Below are 17,300 nucleotides of genomic sequence, written 5' to 3' on the forward strand. Positions count from 1 at the left end.
ATGCTTAGGCTGGAGCTAATTGGTGTAATTATCTGCTATTATAAATTTGCATACAGAAGAACATAAAACAAGTAAATCGTTAACCATGAAGCACGGGGCCTTGGATCGTGCCAGAGGGTCACTGAGACCTGATGAAGACTCTCCTGACTTCATCCTTCGAGACCACTGACCCATTTCGAGACCACCGACCCAATTCAAGAGAAGAACTGTGCAGATGTGAAGGACTGATGGGGTCATTTTAATATGGGGTGGGGATGGGAGGTGCTGGGGTTATGCAGATGTATTGTATGTGAGATCTTGGGCAATAAATAGATGGCAAAGAACCTTGTTCGGGGTGGTCACGCCTTTGGGAGGAGACTCCCGTGCCACCCGCTGGTGAATAAACATAGCACTTTGTAACTTTAATTAGTTAGAGTCTTTGTCTGTGATTATATTGTTTTCTTTTAACGATTCAGTGGTGCTGCTGATCCGTGTTGGGAACAAACACCTGTCTGGAGGCTCCACATCCTCCTGGCTCCCAGGATTTGTTTTGCATTTCTCTTTCTCCTTCTCAAACACCCAAAAGTGGGGCAAAAATAAAGACGTTGAACTAACACGTGGATGGGGACAAGGGGGGATCGTCCAGGGGCTGTGGGGGACGCTGGGCTGGAGGGAGTTGGGGGTTCCTGGGAGGGATTTGGGGGTTGCTCAGGGCTTTGGGCACCCCGGGCCCAGCAGCTCCAGCTGCACTGGGAGACCCTGGCAGAGCTTCTGTGGCAACTGATCAAGGACTCCATGGCCTGGAACTGTCCCCATGTCCCCCTGTCCTGGTCCATGGTGTCCCCTGTCCAGGATCCCCATCTGTCCCCTGTCTCTCTCCTTGTCCCATGCCTGTTCCTGTGTCGTGCCAGTCTGGTTCCCAGTCCCATTCCATGTCCCGTAATCTCTCTCTGGTTGCCTTTCCAGTATTTCCAGGGCCATATTCCTTGTCCTGTTCCCATTCTCATGTTCCTGCTCCAGCTCCCATTCCTATATTTGCATTTCTGTATTTCCTGTTCCATTCTCGGATTCCCGTTTCCGATCACAGTCCCATCTTTTTAATGCCCATCCCATATTCTGTGTCCAATCCCTACTTCCATATTCCTTGTCCTGTTCCCATATTCCAAATCCCTGTTCCTATTTTCACATCCATTCCTGTCCCCATTCCCGGTCTCTATCCTCCATTCCCGGTCCCTATCCCCCATTCCCCGTCCCCATTCCCGGTCCTTGTCCCCATTCCCGGTCCCTGTCCCCATTCCCGGTCTCTATCCCCATTCCCGGTCCCTATCCCCCATTCCCTGTCCCCATTCCCGGTCCCTGTCCCCATTCCCTATTCCCGGTCCTTGTCCACATTCCTGGTCCCTGTCCCCATTCCCTGTCCCCATTCCCGGTCCCCATTCCCGGTCTCTATCCCCATTCCCGGTCCCTATCCCCCATTCCCGGTCCCCATTCCCGGTCCCGGTCCCCCCCTCACCGGACGCCGCCGCCATTGCTCCGTCCCCCCACACGGCCCTCACGTGACCGGGGAAAGCCCGCGCTGCTCCCACCCACCAATCACAGCGCCCGATCACTCCTTAATTTGCATAATCACGCCCCCGCCTCTGGCCCCGCCCACCGCTGGCTGCACCCGCCTCCGGGCGCTCTTTGCTCCCAGTTCCCTCCCAGTGCTCCCAGTAAGAGCGGTGCTGGCAGCGAAAGCGCTCCCAATTCATTCCCGGTGCTCTCCCTCAGTCCCAGTGCTCCCAGTATCACTCCCAGTGCCGCGCGGGGCAGAGGAGGAGCGGGAAGAGGAGGACGAGAAGCAGCGGGAGGAACAGGAGGGACACAGGAGGAGCCGGAACAGAACGAGTGGGAGGAACGGGAGAAGCGTTTTTGGAACTACGCGTTTCTCTATCCCGCCCGCTCAGCCTTTTCTCCCCAAACCAGGATTTCCCTTGCCCGAAGCGTTGACCCCATGGAAGAGGAATTGGCCGTGAGTGTGAGAAATGTATGTGCGATTCGTGACACGAGCCGATAGTAGAAATAAAACCATGCCAATGCTATACCTAATCAGAAAAAGTGCCTGGGCTGATGCGAAGAGTCAGTTTTAAGCTAAATAAAGCATGGAGCAATGTCTGCTTGCATCAAAATAAGGAACTTGTGGTTATATCCGCTTGCTTCTAGATATGCTGGCTTGCATAAAAAGGAGGAACTTGTGGTTATATTTGCTTGCGTAGAATAAAAAATAAGCAAATTGTGAAAAATGTATTAAGCAAATAACTAGTTATATAAATAGCTAATAACAACGCATGCGGGGAGAAAAGCTCATTGAGTAAGACATTGAAAAAGACATTGAGTAAGACGACGAGCCTTCATCCAAAAGACCACCGAAAGAGGGCAAACGACCCCCTAGCAACAGCCAGAGCGTGAGCAGAATAAAACCATCGACATGAAATCAAGGAAACGAAAGAAGGCGGGGCGTGCCAGGAAAAGCAGGGCTCAGACTGTATAAAAAAGCAGAACTAATGCAATGTGGTGTGCGTCCTTGGGGGAGCGGTGACTCCACGGCGCACCCAGCGCTGTTTGTTTGCTGCTTTTTCTGTTAATGAACAGTCACTGGAGAAATCGTAATTTCTCATGAATTTATAACAGGAGGAGGAGGCCGTGAGGAAGAGGAAGATGGCCCGGGAGCCCCAGGCAGGTGAGGAGGAAGCCCCTGGCCCTTTCCCCCTGTGTCCTGCTCCATGTCCCAGCCCAGCACGGCCCCCGGCTGCAGGACAACCCCCCGACCTGGGGGGATCTCCTTCCCCTTCCCTGTGGCACGGAGGCAAATCCCATCCTCTGCTTGTCCTTCCTGCCCCAGGCAAGGAGCTGAGGCCGGAGAGCAGCGAGGACAAATCCCCGCGGCAGAACCTCGTGGGAGAGGCCGTTTGCAGCGGCTCCACGGCACAGGAATGCAACGGGGAGGAAAAGCCGCGGAGATCCCGCACCAGGAGGGGCTGCAAACGCAGATCCCGGGGATCCCAGCAGGAAAGACCCAGCCTGGGCCGGGGAGGCGACCACAGCTCGGAGCTGGGGGTCCATGAGCAGGATCACGATGGGGAGAAGCCCCACAAGTGCTCGGAATGTGGGAAGAGCTTTAGGAGTAGATCAGACCTGATCCAACACTGGAGAATCCACATGGAAGAACGGCCCTACGAGTGTGGGGAGTGTGGGAAGAGATTCACCCATAGCTCACACCTGACTGACCACCAGAGGACCCACACTGGGGAACGGCCCTACGAGTGTGATAAATGCCAGAAGAGGTTTCAGAGCAGCTCCAGTCTCCTCAGGCACTATCGAATCCACTTGGACGAGAGGCCTTACGAGTGTCCTGACTGCGGGAAGAGCTTCATGGACAACTACAGCCTCATCACCCACCAGAGGATCCACACCGGGGAGAGGCCCTACGGGTGTGATAAATGCACAAAGAGGTTTCAGACCAGCTCCAGTCTCCACCTGCACTATCTCAGTCACACAGAGGAGAGGCCCTTCCGCTGCCCTGACTGCGGGAAGAGCTTCAAATACAACTCCACCCTCACCAAGCACCAGCGCATCCACAGCGGGGAGAGGCCCTACGAGTGTGATAAATGCCAAAAGAGCTTCCAGAGCAGCTTCTGTCTCCTCCGGCACTATCGCAGTCACACAGAGGAGAGGCCTTATGAGTGTCCTGACTGCGGGAAGGGCTTCAAGCACAACTCCACCCTCATCACTCACCGGCGCATCCACACCGGGGAGAGGCCCCACGAGTGTCCTGAGTGTGGCAAGAAATTCTCACAGAGCTCTCACTTAACCAGACACCAACAGAATCTCCATTAAGGGAAGCCCTGCGAGTGACATGACTGCAGGAAGAGCTTCGTGCTCTGCTCCAGCTCCATCCCCCATGGCAGGATCCACGCTGGATGATCCCCAGTGACCCCCGGTGGGCAGAGCCCCAATGATCCCTGGTGCTGCTGATCCGTGTTGGGAACACACCTGGCTGGGGGCTCCACATCCTCCCGGCTCCACATGGCCTGGATTTTATTTGTATTCCTCTTTCTCCTTCCTAAACACCTAAAACTGGGGCAAAAATAAAGATGTTGAACAAACACGTGAGTGACACATGGGGGAGGATCCTCCAGGGGATGTGGGGGATGCTGGGTTTGAGGGACTTGAGGGTTCCTGAGAGGGACTTGGGGGCTGCTCAGGGCTTTGTGCCCCCCAGGCCCAGCAACTCCATCTCGCTGGGAGACCCTCGCAGAGGTCCAAGGACCCCCTGCTCTGACACTGTCCTCTTGTCCCCCCATCTCAGCTCCCACTGTCCCCTGTCCAGGATTCCCCTCTCCCTGTTGTCACTGCCCTTCTCCCCATCCCATTCCCATACCACCACACTCCTGCTCTTCTGCTCCTATTCCAATCCGGTCCCATTCCCCGTCTCCTTCCCTCTCCCTGTCCCGTATTCTCTGTCCACGTACTGTTCCCATATTCCCAGTCCTGTTCCCCTTCGTGTATTCCTGGTCCCAACCCTATTCCCATATTTCCATTTCTATATTTCATTTCCCATTCCCGTATTCCCATTCTCAGTTCTGTTCCTGTATTTCCATTTCCGATCCCAGTCCCATCGTCTTAATCCCCATCCCATATTCTCTGGCTGCTTGCTGCTCGCTCATTCCCTGGCCTGATCCCATATTCCCACTCCCGGCCCCATTCCCAGTCTTGGTCTCCATCCTGTGGTCCTGGTCGCTGTCCTTTATTCCCGGTTGCCTTCATAGTCTCAGTCTTTTAGTCCAGGTCCCTGTCCTCATTCCAGGTGCCAATTTCCCACTTCGTGTCTTGTATTCCGGGTCCCATTCACGGTACGGGGCCCAGGCCTGAAATTCCTCTCCCTTTCCCAAATTCCGGTCCCGAATTTCGGTTCCCTGTCCCCATTCCCTGTCCCCATTCCCGGTCCGTGTCCCCACTCCCGGTCCCTGTCCCCATTCCCTGTCCCCGTTCCCGGTCCCTATCCCCATTCCCGGTCCCCATTCCCTGTCCCCGTTCCCGGTCCCTGTCCCCACTCCCGGTCCCTGTCCCCACTCCCGGTCCCGGTCCCCATTCCCTGTCCCCACTCCCGGTCCCTGTCCCCATTCCCGGTCCCCGGTGTCTGTCCCCATTCCCGGTCCCTGTCCCCACTCCCGGTCCCTGTCCCCATTCCCGGTCCCCATTCCCTGTCCCCACTCCCGGTCCCTGTCCCCATTCCCGGTCCCCATTCCCTGTCCCCATTCCCTGTCCCCGTTCCCGGTCCCTGTCCCCCCTCACCGGACGCCGCCGCCATCGCTCCGTTCCCCCCCGGCCCTCACGTGACCGGGGAAAGCCCGCGCTGCTCCCGCCCACCAATCACAGCGCGTCTTTCCTCCTTGATTTGCATAACCACGCCCTTGGCCCTGGCCCCGCCCATCACTGGCTGTAGCCGCCTCCGGGCGCTCTTTGCTCCCAGTTCCCTCCCAGTGCTCCCAGTAAGAGCGGTGCTGGCAGGGAAAGCGCTCCCAATTCATCAATTCATTCCCGGGGCTCTCCCTCATAACCAGTGCTCCCAGTATCACTCCCAGTGGCGCGTGGGGCGCAGCCACTTCGAAACCCCGCAGGGCAGAGCGCGGCTGCCTTTGGGTGTCGGCACCAGCCCGGGCCGGGCTGGGAGCGGAGGAGGAGCGGGAGGAAGAGGAGTGGGAAGAGGAGGACGAGAAGCAGCGGGGGGAAGAAGAGGGAACACAGGAGGAGTGGGAGGAGGACCGAGAGGAGGAGCAGGGACGGGAAGAGAAAGAGCGGCAGGAACAGGAGGAGCGTTTTTGGAACCAAGCACTTCTCCCGCGCTCTCGAGCCGCTGCTCCCCGGGGTCCGACAGCATCGGCCCCGCCCGGGACCCGCAGGTGAGCGGAGAGGGGGAGCTCGCCCCAAATTCATCACAGGGGCGATGTCCGGGAGGGTTTTTTGGCGGGACAGGGAATGTTTGGATCTTGCAGGACCCCAAAGCCGAGCCGGAAATGCCCCTGGGGGGATCTTGGCGGGTCCCACTTGGCGATCGCCCGGTACCGGCAGGGAGGGGCCGATATCGGGTCTGGGGATCCCCGTGTTATGAATGGTTTTCTATTTTTCCAATTAAACAAACAACAAAGATTAAAAGTAACAACAAATTTTTAATAGTAACAATTATAAATGAATACAATCAGAAGTATTAAAGGTGATTACAAAAATTATTGAAACTGAATATAATCCAAGTAAAGTATTACAGTTGTATAGTTTGGGATGGATAAAATTTGAGAGTGTTTTAGTATAATTGAGGTTTGTATAAAGCATAAGCAAAACCGACCGGGGGTACGGGGAGGGGCTCGCCCTTCCTCTCGTACCAAAGCATCCAGGCTAACAATCCCACTTATATACTGTAGGCTACAAAAGTTTCCAGAAAGCTCCTCCTAGTTTCTATTCCTAAAATCTACGTAACTATACTGCACGGCGCATGCTCTACTAATGGGTTAGGGGGTCTCTCATCCTTTTGAGGGTCTTATTTCCGGTGAAGGCTCATCATCATCATCAGTGACCGAGGTGTGACCTGCAGGTAGCGCAGGCGCCCTGTGTGACTGAGCAGATGTTTTCCATAACATGACTTTAATTAAGTCCCATGCTTGGAATCATTCCATTTTTGACAGCTTCAAGGTTGAAGCTGTATTTCTAGATGCTGCTTATCAGACCTCCGTCCTTCTACTATTCTTATCTGACTTTCTTCCAACCTTCATCTTCGACTCCCAACATCTGGAAGATGTCTTTTATCCTGTCTCACCCATCTCCCCCCCTTTCACTCGGTAACAATTGTCTTCTATTGATCTAAATACAATTTTGTTAATATAGTTACAATTTAATTAGCACGAATCACATTTATCACACCCGGGAGAACGGGGAGGGAACGGGGGAGCCCCGGAGCGGGGAGAGCGCAGAGGGGCGATCCCGGAGCCGGGGACCCCCGGCAGCCTGGAGGGGTGCGGGAGGTCGGTGCTGAGCGGGCTCCGGGCCCCCCGAGGCTGAAAGGGGCGCTGACTTCTGCAGCTGCCCTTGGGCAGCGGGACCATCGAACACAACGCGCTCGGCCCTTGTTTTCTCCCCCAAATCAGGATTTCCCATTCCCAAACTTTGGCCGCATAGAGGAGAAGGTGGAGGCCATGAGGACGAGGAAGATGGCCCGGGAGCCCCAGGCAGGTGAGGAGGAAGCCCCTGGCCCTTTCCCCCTGTGTCCTGCTCCATGTCCCAGCCCAGCACGGCCCCCGGCTGCAGGACAACCCCCCGACCTGGGGGGATCTCCTTCCCCTTCCCTGTGGCACGGAGGCAAATCCCATCCTCTGCTTGTCCTTCCTGCCCCAGGCAAGGAGCTGAGCCCGGAGAGCAGCGAGGACAAATCCCCGCGGCAGAACCTCGTGGGAGAGGCCGTTTGCAGCGGCTCCACGGCACAGGAATGCAACGGGGAGGAAAAGCCGCGGAGATCCCGCAGCAGGAGGGGCTGCAAACGCAGATCCCGGGGATCCCAGCAGGAAAGACCCAGCCTGGGCCGGGGAGGCGAGCACAGCTCGGAGCTGGGGGTCCATGAGCAGCTTCAGGATGGGGAGAAGCCCCACAAGTGCTCGGAATGTGGGAAGAGCTTCAGGCGCAGATCCCACCTGACTGAGCACAGGAGAATCCACACGGGGGAGAGACCCTACGAGTGTGGGGAGTGTGGGAAGAGATTCACGACAAACTCCAGCCTGATTGTCCACCACAGGATCCACACCGGGGAGACGCCCTACGAGTGTGGGGAGTGTGAGAAAAGCTTCAGGAGTAAATCAGAGCTGATCCTACACGGGAGAAGCCACACGGGGGAACGGCCCTACGAGTGTGGGGAGTGTGGGAAGAGCTTCGCCCATGGCTCAAACCTGATTGCCCACCAGAGGATGCACAGTGGGGAGAGACCCTATGAGTGTGGGGAGTGTGGGAAGGGCTTCAGCCAGAGCACAACACTGATTATCCACCAGAGGATGCACAGCGGGGAGAGGCCCTACGAGTGTGATAAATGCCAAAAGAGGTTTCAGAGCAGCTCCCATCTCTTCAAGCACTATCGCAGCCACACAGAGGAGAGGCCCTTCTGCTGCCCCGAGTGTGGCAAGAGCTTCAAGCTGAACTGCACCCTCCTCACCCACCAGCGCACCCACAGCAGGGAGAGGCCCTACGAGTGTGATAAATGTAAGAAGACATTTAAGAGCAGTTCCAGTCTCCTCCTGCACTATCGCGTTCACACGGATGAGAGGCCCTTCCGCTGCCCCGAGTGCGGGAAGGGCTTCAAGCAGAGTTGCAGCCTCACCAAGCACCAGCGCATCCACAGCGGGGAGAGGCCCTACGAGTGTGATAAATGCACAAAGGGCTTCCAGAGCAGCTCTGATCTCCTCCGGCACTATCGCATCCACACAAACGAGAGGCCTTATGAGTGTCCTGTGTGCGGGAAGGGCTTCAACGACAGCTCCACCCTCATCACTCACCGGCGCATCCACACCGGGGAGAGGCGCCACGAGTGTCCCGAGTGTGGCAAGAGCTTCTCACAGAAGGCTCACTTAACCAGACACCAGCAGAGTGTCCATTAAGGGAGCCCTGGGAGCGCTGTGTGTGCAGGAGCTTCGTGCTCTGCTCCAGCTCCATCCCCCATGGCAGGATCCACGCTGGATGATCCCCAGTGACCCCCGGTGGGCAGAGCCCCAATGACCCCTGGTGCTGCTGATCCGTGTTGGGAACACACCTGGCTGGGGGCTCCACATCCTCCCGGCTCCCCGTGGCCTGGATTTTCATTGTATTCCTCTTTGTCCTTCCCAAAACCCCAGATCGGGCAAAATAAAGACGTTGAACAAAGACGTGGTTGGGACATGGGGGGATCTTCTAGGGGATGTGGGGGACGCTGGGCTTGAGGGACTTGGCGGTTCCTGAGGTACTTGGGGTTTCCTGAGGTATTTGGGGGTTCCTGAGGTACTTGGGGTTTCCTGAGGTATTTGGGGGTTCCTGAGGTACTTGGGGTTTCCTGAGGTATTTGGGGCTTTGTGCCCGCCAGGCCCAGCAGCTCTGGCTGCGCTGGGAGACCCTGGTGGAGGTTCTGGGACAACTGATCAAGGACCCCTGGCCCTGACACTGTCCCCATGTCCTCCCATCTCAGCTCCCCCTGTCCCCTGTGCAGGATCTCCCTCTCCCCGCTGTCATTGTCCTTGGCTCCAGCCCATTCCCGTGTCACATCAATCCTGCTCCCATCCCAGTCTGGATCCCATTCTCCTTCTCTCTCCCTGTCCTGTATTCTCTCCCCTGCTGTGTTCCCATATTCCCAGTCCCATATTCCCAGTCCCATATTCCCAGTCCCATATTACCTGTCCTATTCCCATTCTTTTATCCTGGTCCAACTCCCATTCTGGTATTTTCATTTCTGTATTCCCTATTCCGTTCTCATATTCGTATTCCCAATTCTGTTTCATATTCCCGTTTCCGATCCCAGTCCCATCGTCTTAATCCCCATCCCATATTCTCTGTCCAATTGCTATTTCCATATTCCCTGTCCCGTTCCCATATACCCATTCCCTGTCCCATTCCCGAGGGCCGCCTCTCCCATGGGGGCCTGAGGGCTCCACAGCTCGGGCCGCCTGTGCCACACGAACTCTTCAGCGCTGCTGCTGCCCTTGGCCAGCTGCAGACAGCACAAGGCTTTGGGCATTTCTCACAGGCCCCAGCTGGCCACAGCAGCCCATCCTGCCAGCACCGCTGCGCCTCAGAGCTCTCCCTCATGCTGGGGCCATGCAGGGCCCATGGGCCTGCACCAGGCTCCTGTTCTTGGCACAGGAGCGAGGCTGCAGCTCCGGCCTTTGGGCCCTGGGCCGCAGCAGCCCAGGGGAGGCCGAGCTGCAGAGCTCACAGCGCCGATGTGTTTCACTGCAGCACCGCTGAACACTAACCCCCAGCCCATATTCTCTGGCTGCTTGCTGCTTACACATTCCCTGTCCTGTTCCCATATTCCTATCCCGGCTCCCACTGCAGGTCCCGGTCCCTGTCCCCATTCCCGGTCCCTGTCCGTGTCCCCTCTCACCGGACGCCGCCGCCATCGCTCCGTGTCTCACCCCCCGGCCCTCACGTGACCGGGGAGAGCCCGCGCTGCTCCCGTCCACCAATCACAGCGCGCGATCGCTCCTTGATGTGCATAACCACGCCCTAGTCTGTGGCCACGCCCACCTCTGGCTCTAAGTGCGTCCGGGCGCTCTTGGCTCCCAGTTCCCTCCCAGTGCTCCCAGTAAGAGCGGCTCTGGGAGGGAAAGCGCTCCCAATTTTTTCCGGGGCTCTCAGGATCACTTCCAGTGGCACTCCCAGTGCCGCGAGGTGCGCAGCTGCCTTGGAACCCGCCAGTGCCGAGCGCGGCTGCTTTTGGGTGTCGGTACCTGCCCGGGCCGGGCTGGGAGCGGAGGAGGAGCGGGAGGAAGAGGAGCAGCAGCAGAGCCTCGCAGTTTCCCCCTCAGGCTGCAGCTCCCTCGGCTGCATCGCCCCCCTTGGAACCCGCAGGCGAGCTGGGAGGGGGAGCTCGCCCCAAATCTATGAGGGAGGGGGGGTACCGGGATGGTTTTTTTACGGGCCAGGGTTTGTTTGGATCTTGCTGGACCTGGAGCCAGGGGACCCCCGGCAGCCTGGAGGGGTGCGGGAGGTTGGTGCTGAGCGGGCTCCGGGCCCCCCGAGGCTGAAAGGGGCGCTGACTTCTGCAGCTGCCCTTGGGCAGCGGGACCATCGAACACAACGCGCTCAGCCCTTGTTTTCTCCCATACCAGGTTTTTCTATTGCAAAACCTTGTCCGATAGAAGAGGTGGAGGCCATGAGGACGAGGAAGATGTCCCGGGAGCCCCAGGCAGGTGAGGAGGAAGCCCCTGGCCCTTTCCCCCTGTGTCCTGCTCCATGTCCCAGCCCAGCACGGCCCCCGGCTGCAGGACAACCCCCCGACCTGGGGGGATCTCCTTCCCCTTCCCTGTGGCACGGAGGCAAATCCCATCCTCTGCTTGTCCTTCCTGCCCCAGGCAAGGAGCTGAGCCCGGAGAGCAGCGAGGACAAATCCCCGCGGCAGAACCTCGTGGGAGAGGCCGTTTGCAGCGGCTCCACGGCACAGGAATGCAACGGGGAGGAAAAGCCGCGGAGATCCCGCACCAGGAGGGGCTGCAAACGCAGATCCCGGGGATCCCAGCAGGAAAGACCCAGCCTGGGCCGGGGAGGCGAGCACAGCTCGGAGCTGGGGGTCCATGAGCAGGATCACGATGGGGAGAAGCCCCACAAGTGCTCGGAATGTGGGAAGAGCTTCAGCCAGAGATCCAGCCTGACCTGCCACTGGAGAATCCACACGGGGGAACGGCCCTACGAGTGTGGGGAGTGTGGGAAGAGATTCAGCCAGAGCTGCAACCTTATCCGCCACCAGAGGATCCACACCGGGGAGAGGTGCTACGGATGTGGGGAGTGTGGGAAGAGCTTCAAGCAGAAGCCTCACCTGATTGCCCACCTGAGGAGCCACACGGGAGAACGGCCCTACGAGTGTGGGGAGTGCGGGAAGAGCTTCAGGATAAGCTCGGAATTAATTGTCCACCAAAGGAGCCACACGGGGGAGAGGCCCTATGAGTGTGATAAATGCCAAAAGAGGTTTCAGACCAGCTCCAGTCTCCTCCTGCACCAGAGGATTCACACGGATGAGAGGCCCTTCCGCTGCCCCGAGTGCGGGAAGGGCTTCAAGCGCAACTGCATTCTCGTCAGGCACCGGCTCATCCACAGCGGGGAGAGGCCCTACGAGTGTGATAAATGCCAAAAGAGCTTTCAGAGCAGCTCTGATCTCCTCAAGCACTATCGCATCCACACAGAGGAGAGGCCCTTCTGCTGCCCCGAGTGCGGGAAGGGCTTCAAGCAGAACTGCACCCTCGTCAGGCACCGGCTCATCCACACCGGGGAGAGGCCCCACGAGTGTGAGGAGTGTGGGAAGAGCTTCTCACAGCGCTGTAACCTGATCAAACACCAACAGGGTCTCCACTAATGGAAGCCTTACCAGTGGCCCAGTGTGGGAAGAGCTTCGTGCTCTGCTCCAGCTCCATCCCCCATGGCAGGATCCACGCTGGATGATCCCCAGTGGGCAGAGCCCCAATGATCCCTGGTGCTGCTGATCCGTGTTGGGAACACACCTGGCTGGGGGCTCCACATCCTCCTGCCTCCCCGTGGCCTGGATTTTATTTGTATTCCTCTTTGTCCTTCCAAAACACCCAGAACTGGGGTAAAGTCATTGAACTAAGACATGGATCAGGACATGTGCTGGACAGTGACATGGGGTGGGACATGGACATGAGTAGGAACGTGGGGAACATGGATGTGGACATGGGAGGACACAGACTTGGAGAGTGACATGGGGCGACGTGGAAGGGGACATGAACTGGGACAGCATCAGTGCCACCAGTGCCACCAGCACCTTCATCTTGGCCATTCCCAACGCAGTTCCTGGTGGGAAGGGATTTGGGGTCGTCTTGGGGCTGACTGTGGGTCTTGTCCTCTCTGCAGTGAGGAGCAGCCCTGGCCAGGGAGCCTGGGATGGGCAGGAGCAGGAGAGGTTGGATTCTGGTCCAGATGGACACCAGAGCCATGGGTCCCAGCTGGTCTGGGCAGCCCCTGGCTCTGCAGCCCCCCAGCCCAGATGACCACCAGCCTGGCCACACTCTGGCCACACCAGCCCATCCCAGTAACCCCAACCCCAAAACCTCCCAAAATAAACCCAATTCCTGAACATCAGCTCCGGGTGGTCCCTGCAGAGCGAGGGGGAAACTGAGGCACGGGCTGGGACAGTGACTTTGTGGTGATGGTAGGGGACCTCAGCACCCACCCTGGAGATTCCAAAACGAGCACCCAGCCCCAAGCCCAGCACGGGGACAATCCCGAAGGTCCCCTGGGGGATGCTGCGGTGGGGGCAGTGTGGGGGTTGCAGGGTCGTGCAGCCTCCTCGGGGGAATACAGGGGGATGGAAGTCGCTGGAGATGACCCCAAAAATGCTGCCACCCCCCCCCCCCCCTCCTGTACGCTGTGTGCCACCCCCCGCTTTGGGGCGCTGATGACAGATTGGTGGGTGGCAGTGACAAAAAGCACAGGTGCCACCTCGAGCATTGCACAGAGAGGGGGTCCTGCGGTGGCACCAAGCCCCCCCTCGACTGAGGGGCACCCCAGGGTGACAAAGGAAGGGTCAGGGCTGTCCCCAGGGTGCGGGGGGAGCAAGGGAGGGGAGGCGAAGTGCGGTCAGGGTGTGACAGAAATGCCTCTGGTCCCACCTGCACAGGGTGGAGGGGCACCTGTCCCCCTGTCCCCCTGTCACCCCGTCCCCGGCAGGGGTGGGGACAGCAGTCGGCTGGCATGGGCACCCACTGAGTGGGGACCCACTGGGTGGGCAGGAGAACCCAAAAAAATTGGGACCCCTGGGTGGTCAGGGGACTTGGGACCCTTCAAAGTTTGGGGTGCCTGCCATCACCACCCCCAAATTATTCTCCCCGTCCTATTAATCCTAATTTTAGCCCCCCAAAATTCCTCTCCCCATCCCACCACCCCCAAATCCAACCCTGGACTCCCCAGAGTGACTCCCCCCATCCAAATGCAGCCCCTGAACCCCCCAAAACTGCCTCTCCCCCCACCACACATGGAGGTGGAAGCCCCCCCGGACACCCCCGAGCCCCCTGCCCTACTGCAGACCTACAAGTGGCGCACTGCGACCGCCACCACCCCCGGAGGGGACCCCGAAAGGGGCGGGGGGTCCCCGGGGAGCCGGCGCTGGGCGCGGCTGGAAACGCCCCCACAGGCACCCCGACACCAAGGGACACCGGGCTGGCCTCACGGCTGTCCCCAAGGCCAGAGTGTCGCTGTTCCAGAGGGCGTTTTGTGCCCAAGGAGCTGCGGGGACACGCGGGGACACACGGGGACACGAGGGGACACGAGGGGACGAGGCCACCCCTGCAGCAGGAGGAGGGGACACGGTGACAGCGGCGCCAGGGCAGAGCTGGGGGGGCAGGATGGGGCAGGTGAGGGGGGTACGGGAGTGAGAGAGTGTGGGGAATTGTGGGGTGATGAATTTTGGGGTGAAAATTACGGGTGAGGGGTGATGGAGATGGGTTAGTGGTCATGGTTTGAGGGGATGATGATGATGATGATGATGATGATGATGGTTGGGGGGGTGAGGAATTCTGGAATGTGGGGTGGGGACGTGCTGGCCTGGCACAGTGCCCTGCCCGGTACCCCCTGTCACTCCCACGACCCCATGTGTCCCCATGCCAAGGTGGCACTGATGGTGGCACCGGGACCCGGCCGAATCGGGTCGGCACCGGCGGGGCCACCCCTGCCTGTCCCCAGCCCTGTCACTGTCACACTGCCAGGCCCGCAGGCATTGCCACCCCATGGACACGTGTCCCCTGGCACTGCCATGCTCCTGGTGGCACCTCCGTGGGCATCCTGGCACCTCCAAGGCCACCTGTCCCTTGGTGTCACCACACCCCTGGTGGCAGCTCCATAGCCGTGTGTGCCCTGCTGTCACCACGCCCGTGGTGGCACCTCCATGGCCACCTGTCCCCAGTTCTGGCACCCCGGGTGGCATGGCCAGGCCACCCACACCCTGTTGTGTCCCCTCCCATGGCCGGGCCACACCACAGCCCCTGCTGAGCTGCCCTGTAAATCGCCTCCCTTACGAGCAGCCAGCAAGGAAGGGCACGGAATTGTTACCGTGACACTTAAATGCAATTTGTTTGTTCCGTTCGTCCGAAGAAGTTGAGGAATATTGTAGGTGCTGTACTGCAGGAATCGCTGCCTTGGGATGGTCGGGGCAAACTCAGGCGCTCTCTTTATTCTGGTCTTAAAGTTTGCAGTTTATTTTGTAGGGTGTGGGTTTATATAAGGCCCTGCCAGGAACTGCAGCCACAGCTCAGAGCAGGCGGAGAGAGGGATAAAATGAGAGTAAGAGAAGAAAGCTTAAGAAAGTAAGAACAAAGAGAGTAAGAGCATAAGAGAGAGATTTTTCCGTTTACAATACATGAAATCTTCTTCTATGTTGAATATTCTCATTTTCACTAACCAATCTAATACAAGATACAAATTCTCTAACGTTTGCATGCAACCCATAGGAATCACTACATTACCATGTTTTACTGCTTTTCTCATCTCTAAATTTTATCTGGGACCCTTCCTGCCATGCCTAGGGAGGTTGTCTGTTTTCTTCTTGGTATTTGCAGCATTTAACTTTATCTAAACAAAGGGGCCTTCAGGCATTCAGTTGCTTTCAGCCACACAGTCGAAAATTGCTGCCATTTCTATTTCGCTTATATTTTCCATATTCTCAAAGTCTTCTGCTGGGCACTCGTACTTATAAAGTTTCCCTAATTCATCCTTCCCAACACTGTACTTAGGAGGAGTGGAATGTCCGAGTTCACCAGGCAGGAACAGCTTTATTCTGGAGTGAAATCCGTGTGCTGGATGCTGAAGTAATTTCAGAGAAGCTCAGGATGTGCCGAGTTGGAAGGGCCCCATCAGGATCATTGAGTCCAACTCCCGTCCCTGCACAAGACACCACAACAATTCCTGAGAGCACTGTCCAAATGCTTCCTGTCCCAAGACAGATTTGGGGCTGGGAACACTTCCCTGGGAACGCTGTTCCAGTGCTCAAGGCCCCTCTAGGTGAAAAACTTTTTCCTGATATCCAACCTAAGCCTCCCCTGCCTCAGCTCCAGCCGTTTCCTCGAGTCCTGTCCCTGCTCATGAGAGTGAAGAGATTTTGGTACTGGCCCCTGCACTGGCCCTCGGGAAGATGTTGAAGAGCTCAGTGAGGTCTGACCTGAGTCTCCTCCTCTCCAGCTGAACAAACCAGGTGTCCTCAGCTGTTCCTGAGTCCTTCCAGACCCTTCCCCATCCTCGTGAGCTGCTCTGGTCGCTGTGCCATGGCTTTATGTCTTTTCTGTGTTGTGCTGCCACTCAGGGTGAGGCCACCCCAGTGCAGAGCAGAGTGTGACAATCCCCTCCCTGGCCCAGCTGCTGCTGGGCCCGCTGCCCCACGACACGGGGGCACTTTGGACTGCCAGGACACTGCTGACCTGTGTTCAACTTGCCCTTGGCCAGGACCCGCAGGTCCCTCCCTGCAGCTGCTCTCCAGCCTCTCCTTCCCAGTCCACACACCAAGGCAGGGGTGCCCCATCCCAGGGGCAGAATCTGACACTGCCCCCCTTCCACTGCACACACCTGGTGACTGCCCACCTGTGGACACACACATTTAGAGAGCTTGGAAATTGCAGCTTGGCAATTCCTTTCAGGCCTGGGTTTCTCCTGTCTCTCAGCTCCATTCCCAGGCTAAGCTGACTGCAGCTTCCGTTAAGGGAGGCAGTGTTGGGAAGGATGAATTAGGAAAACCTTATAAATATGAGTGCCCAGCAAAAGACTTTGAGAATATGGAAAATATAAGCGAAATAGAAATGGCAGCAATTTTTGACTGTGTGGCTGAAAGCAACTGAAAGCCTGAAGGCCCCTTTGTTTAGATAATGTTAAATGCTGCAAATACCAAAGAGCAAACAGACATCCTCCCTAGGCATGGCAGGGAAGGTCCCAGATAAAATTTAGAGATAAGAAAAGCAATAAAACATGGTAATGTAGTGATTCCTATGGGTTGCATGCAAAAGTTAGAGAATTTGTATCTTGTATTAGACTGGTTAGTGAAAATGAGAATATTCAACATAGAAGATTTAATGTATTGCAAACAGGAAAATCTCTCTCTTATGCTCTTACTCTCTTTGTTCTTACTTTCTTAAGTTCCTTTTTCTTACTCTCATTTTATCCCTCTCTCCGCCCTGCTCTGAGCTGTGGCTGCAGTTCCCAGCAGGGCCTTATATAAACCCACATCCTACAAAATAAACTGCAAACTTTAAGACCAGAATAAAAGGAGCGCCTGAGTTTGTCCCGACCGTCCCAAAGCAAAGATTCCTACAAGGCAGTCTCCCAGAGTGATAACTTGGTGAAAAACACAAAGGAATTCATAATAAAGATTAACACCTGGTGTCTTTCCCAGGGGACATCCGGACATGCTGTCCCAGGGGATGTTTGTCCCAATTGTCCAATGAACTCCTGTCCTGTCCTGGCTGCACTTTAAATACGGGATGTCCGTACAATAAATTGGCCTTTTTTTCCCCAAAAGAGCTCGGTGTGTGTTGCTGTCCTTTCTCTCTCTTTGCAGCGCAGTGACC

The 17,300-nt window shown here is 57.1% G+C and overlaps 1 protein-coding gene across 1 annotated transcript; it reads left to right on the forward strand.

Annotated features, from left to right (window-relative positions):
- Positions 1–1,635: 1,635 nt before the first annotated feature.
- Positions 1,636–12,964, forward strand: LOC148219353 (uncharacterized). The gene is given in 7 exon segments (XM_088157686.1): positions 1,636–2,005; positions 2,650–3,922; positions 5,398–5,921; positions 7,158–8,646; positions 8,649–8,671; positions 10,381–10,468; positions 10,854–12,964. Coding segments are annotated over 7 exon segments (4,668 nt in total). The 5' UTR covers positions 1,636–1,972; the 3' UTR covers positions 12,092–12,964.
- Positions 12,965–17,300: the final 4,336 nt, after the last annotated feature.

Source organism: Sturnus vulgaris, unplaced genomic scaffold (genome assembly GCF_052056855.1).
Source record: "Sturnus vulgaris isolate bStuVul1 unplaced genomic scaffold, bStuVul1.hap1 Scaffold_153, whole genome shotgun sequence".
NCBI lineage: Eukaryota > Metazoa > Chordata > Aves > Passeriformes > Sturnidae > Sturnus > Sturnus vulgaris.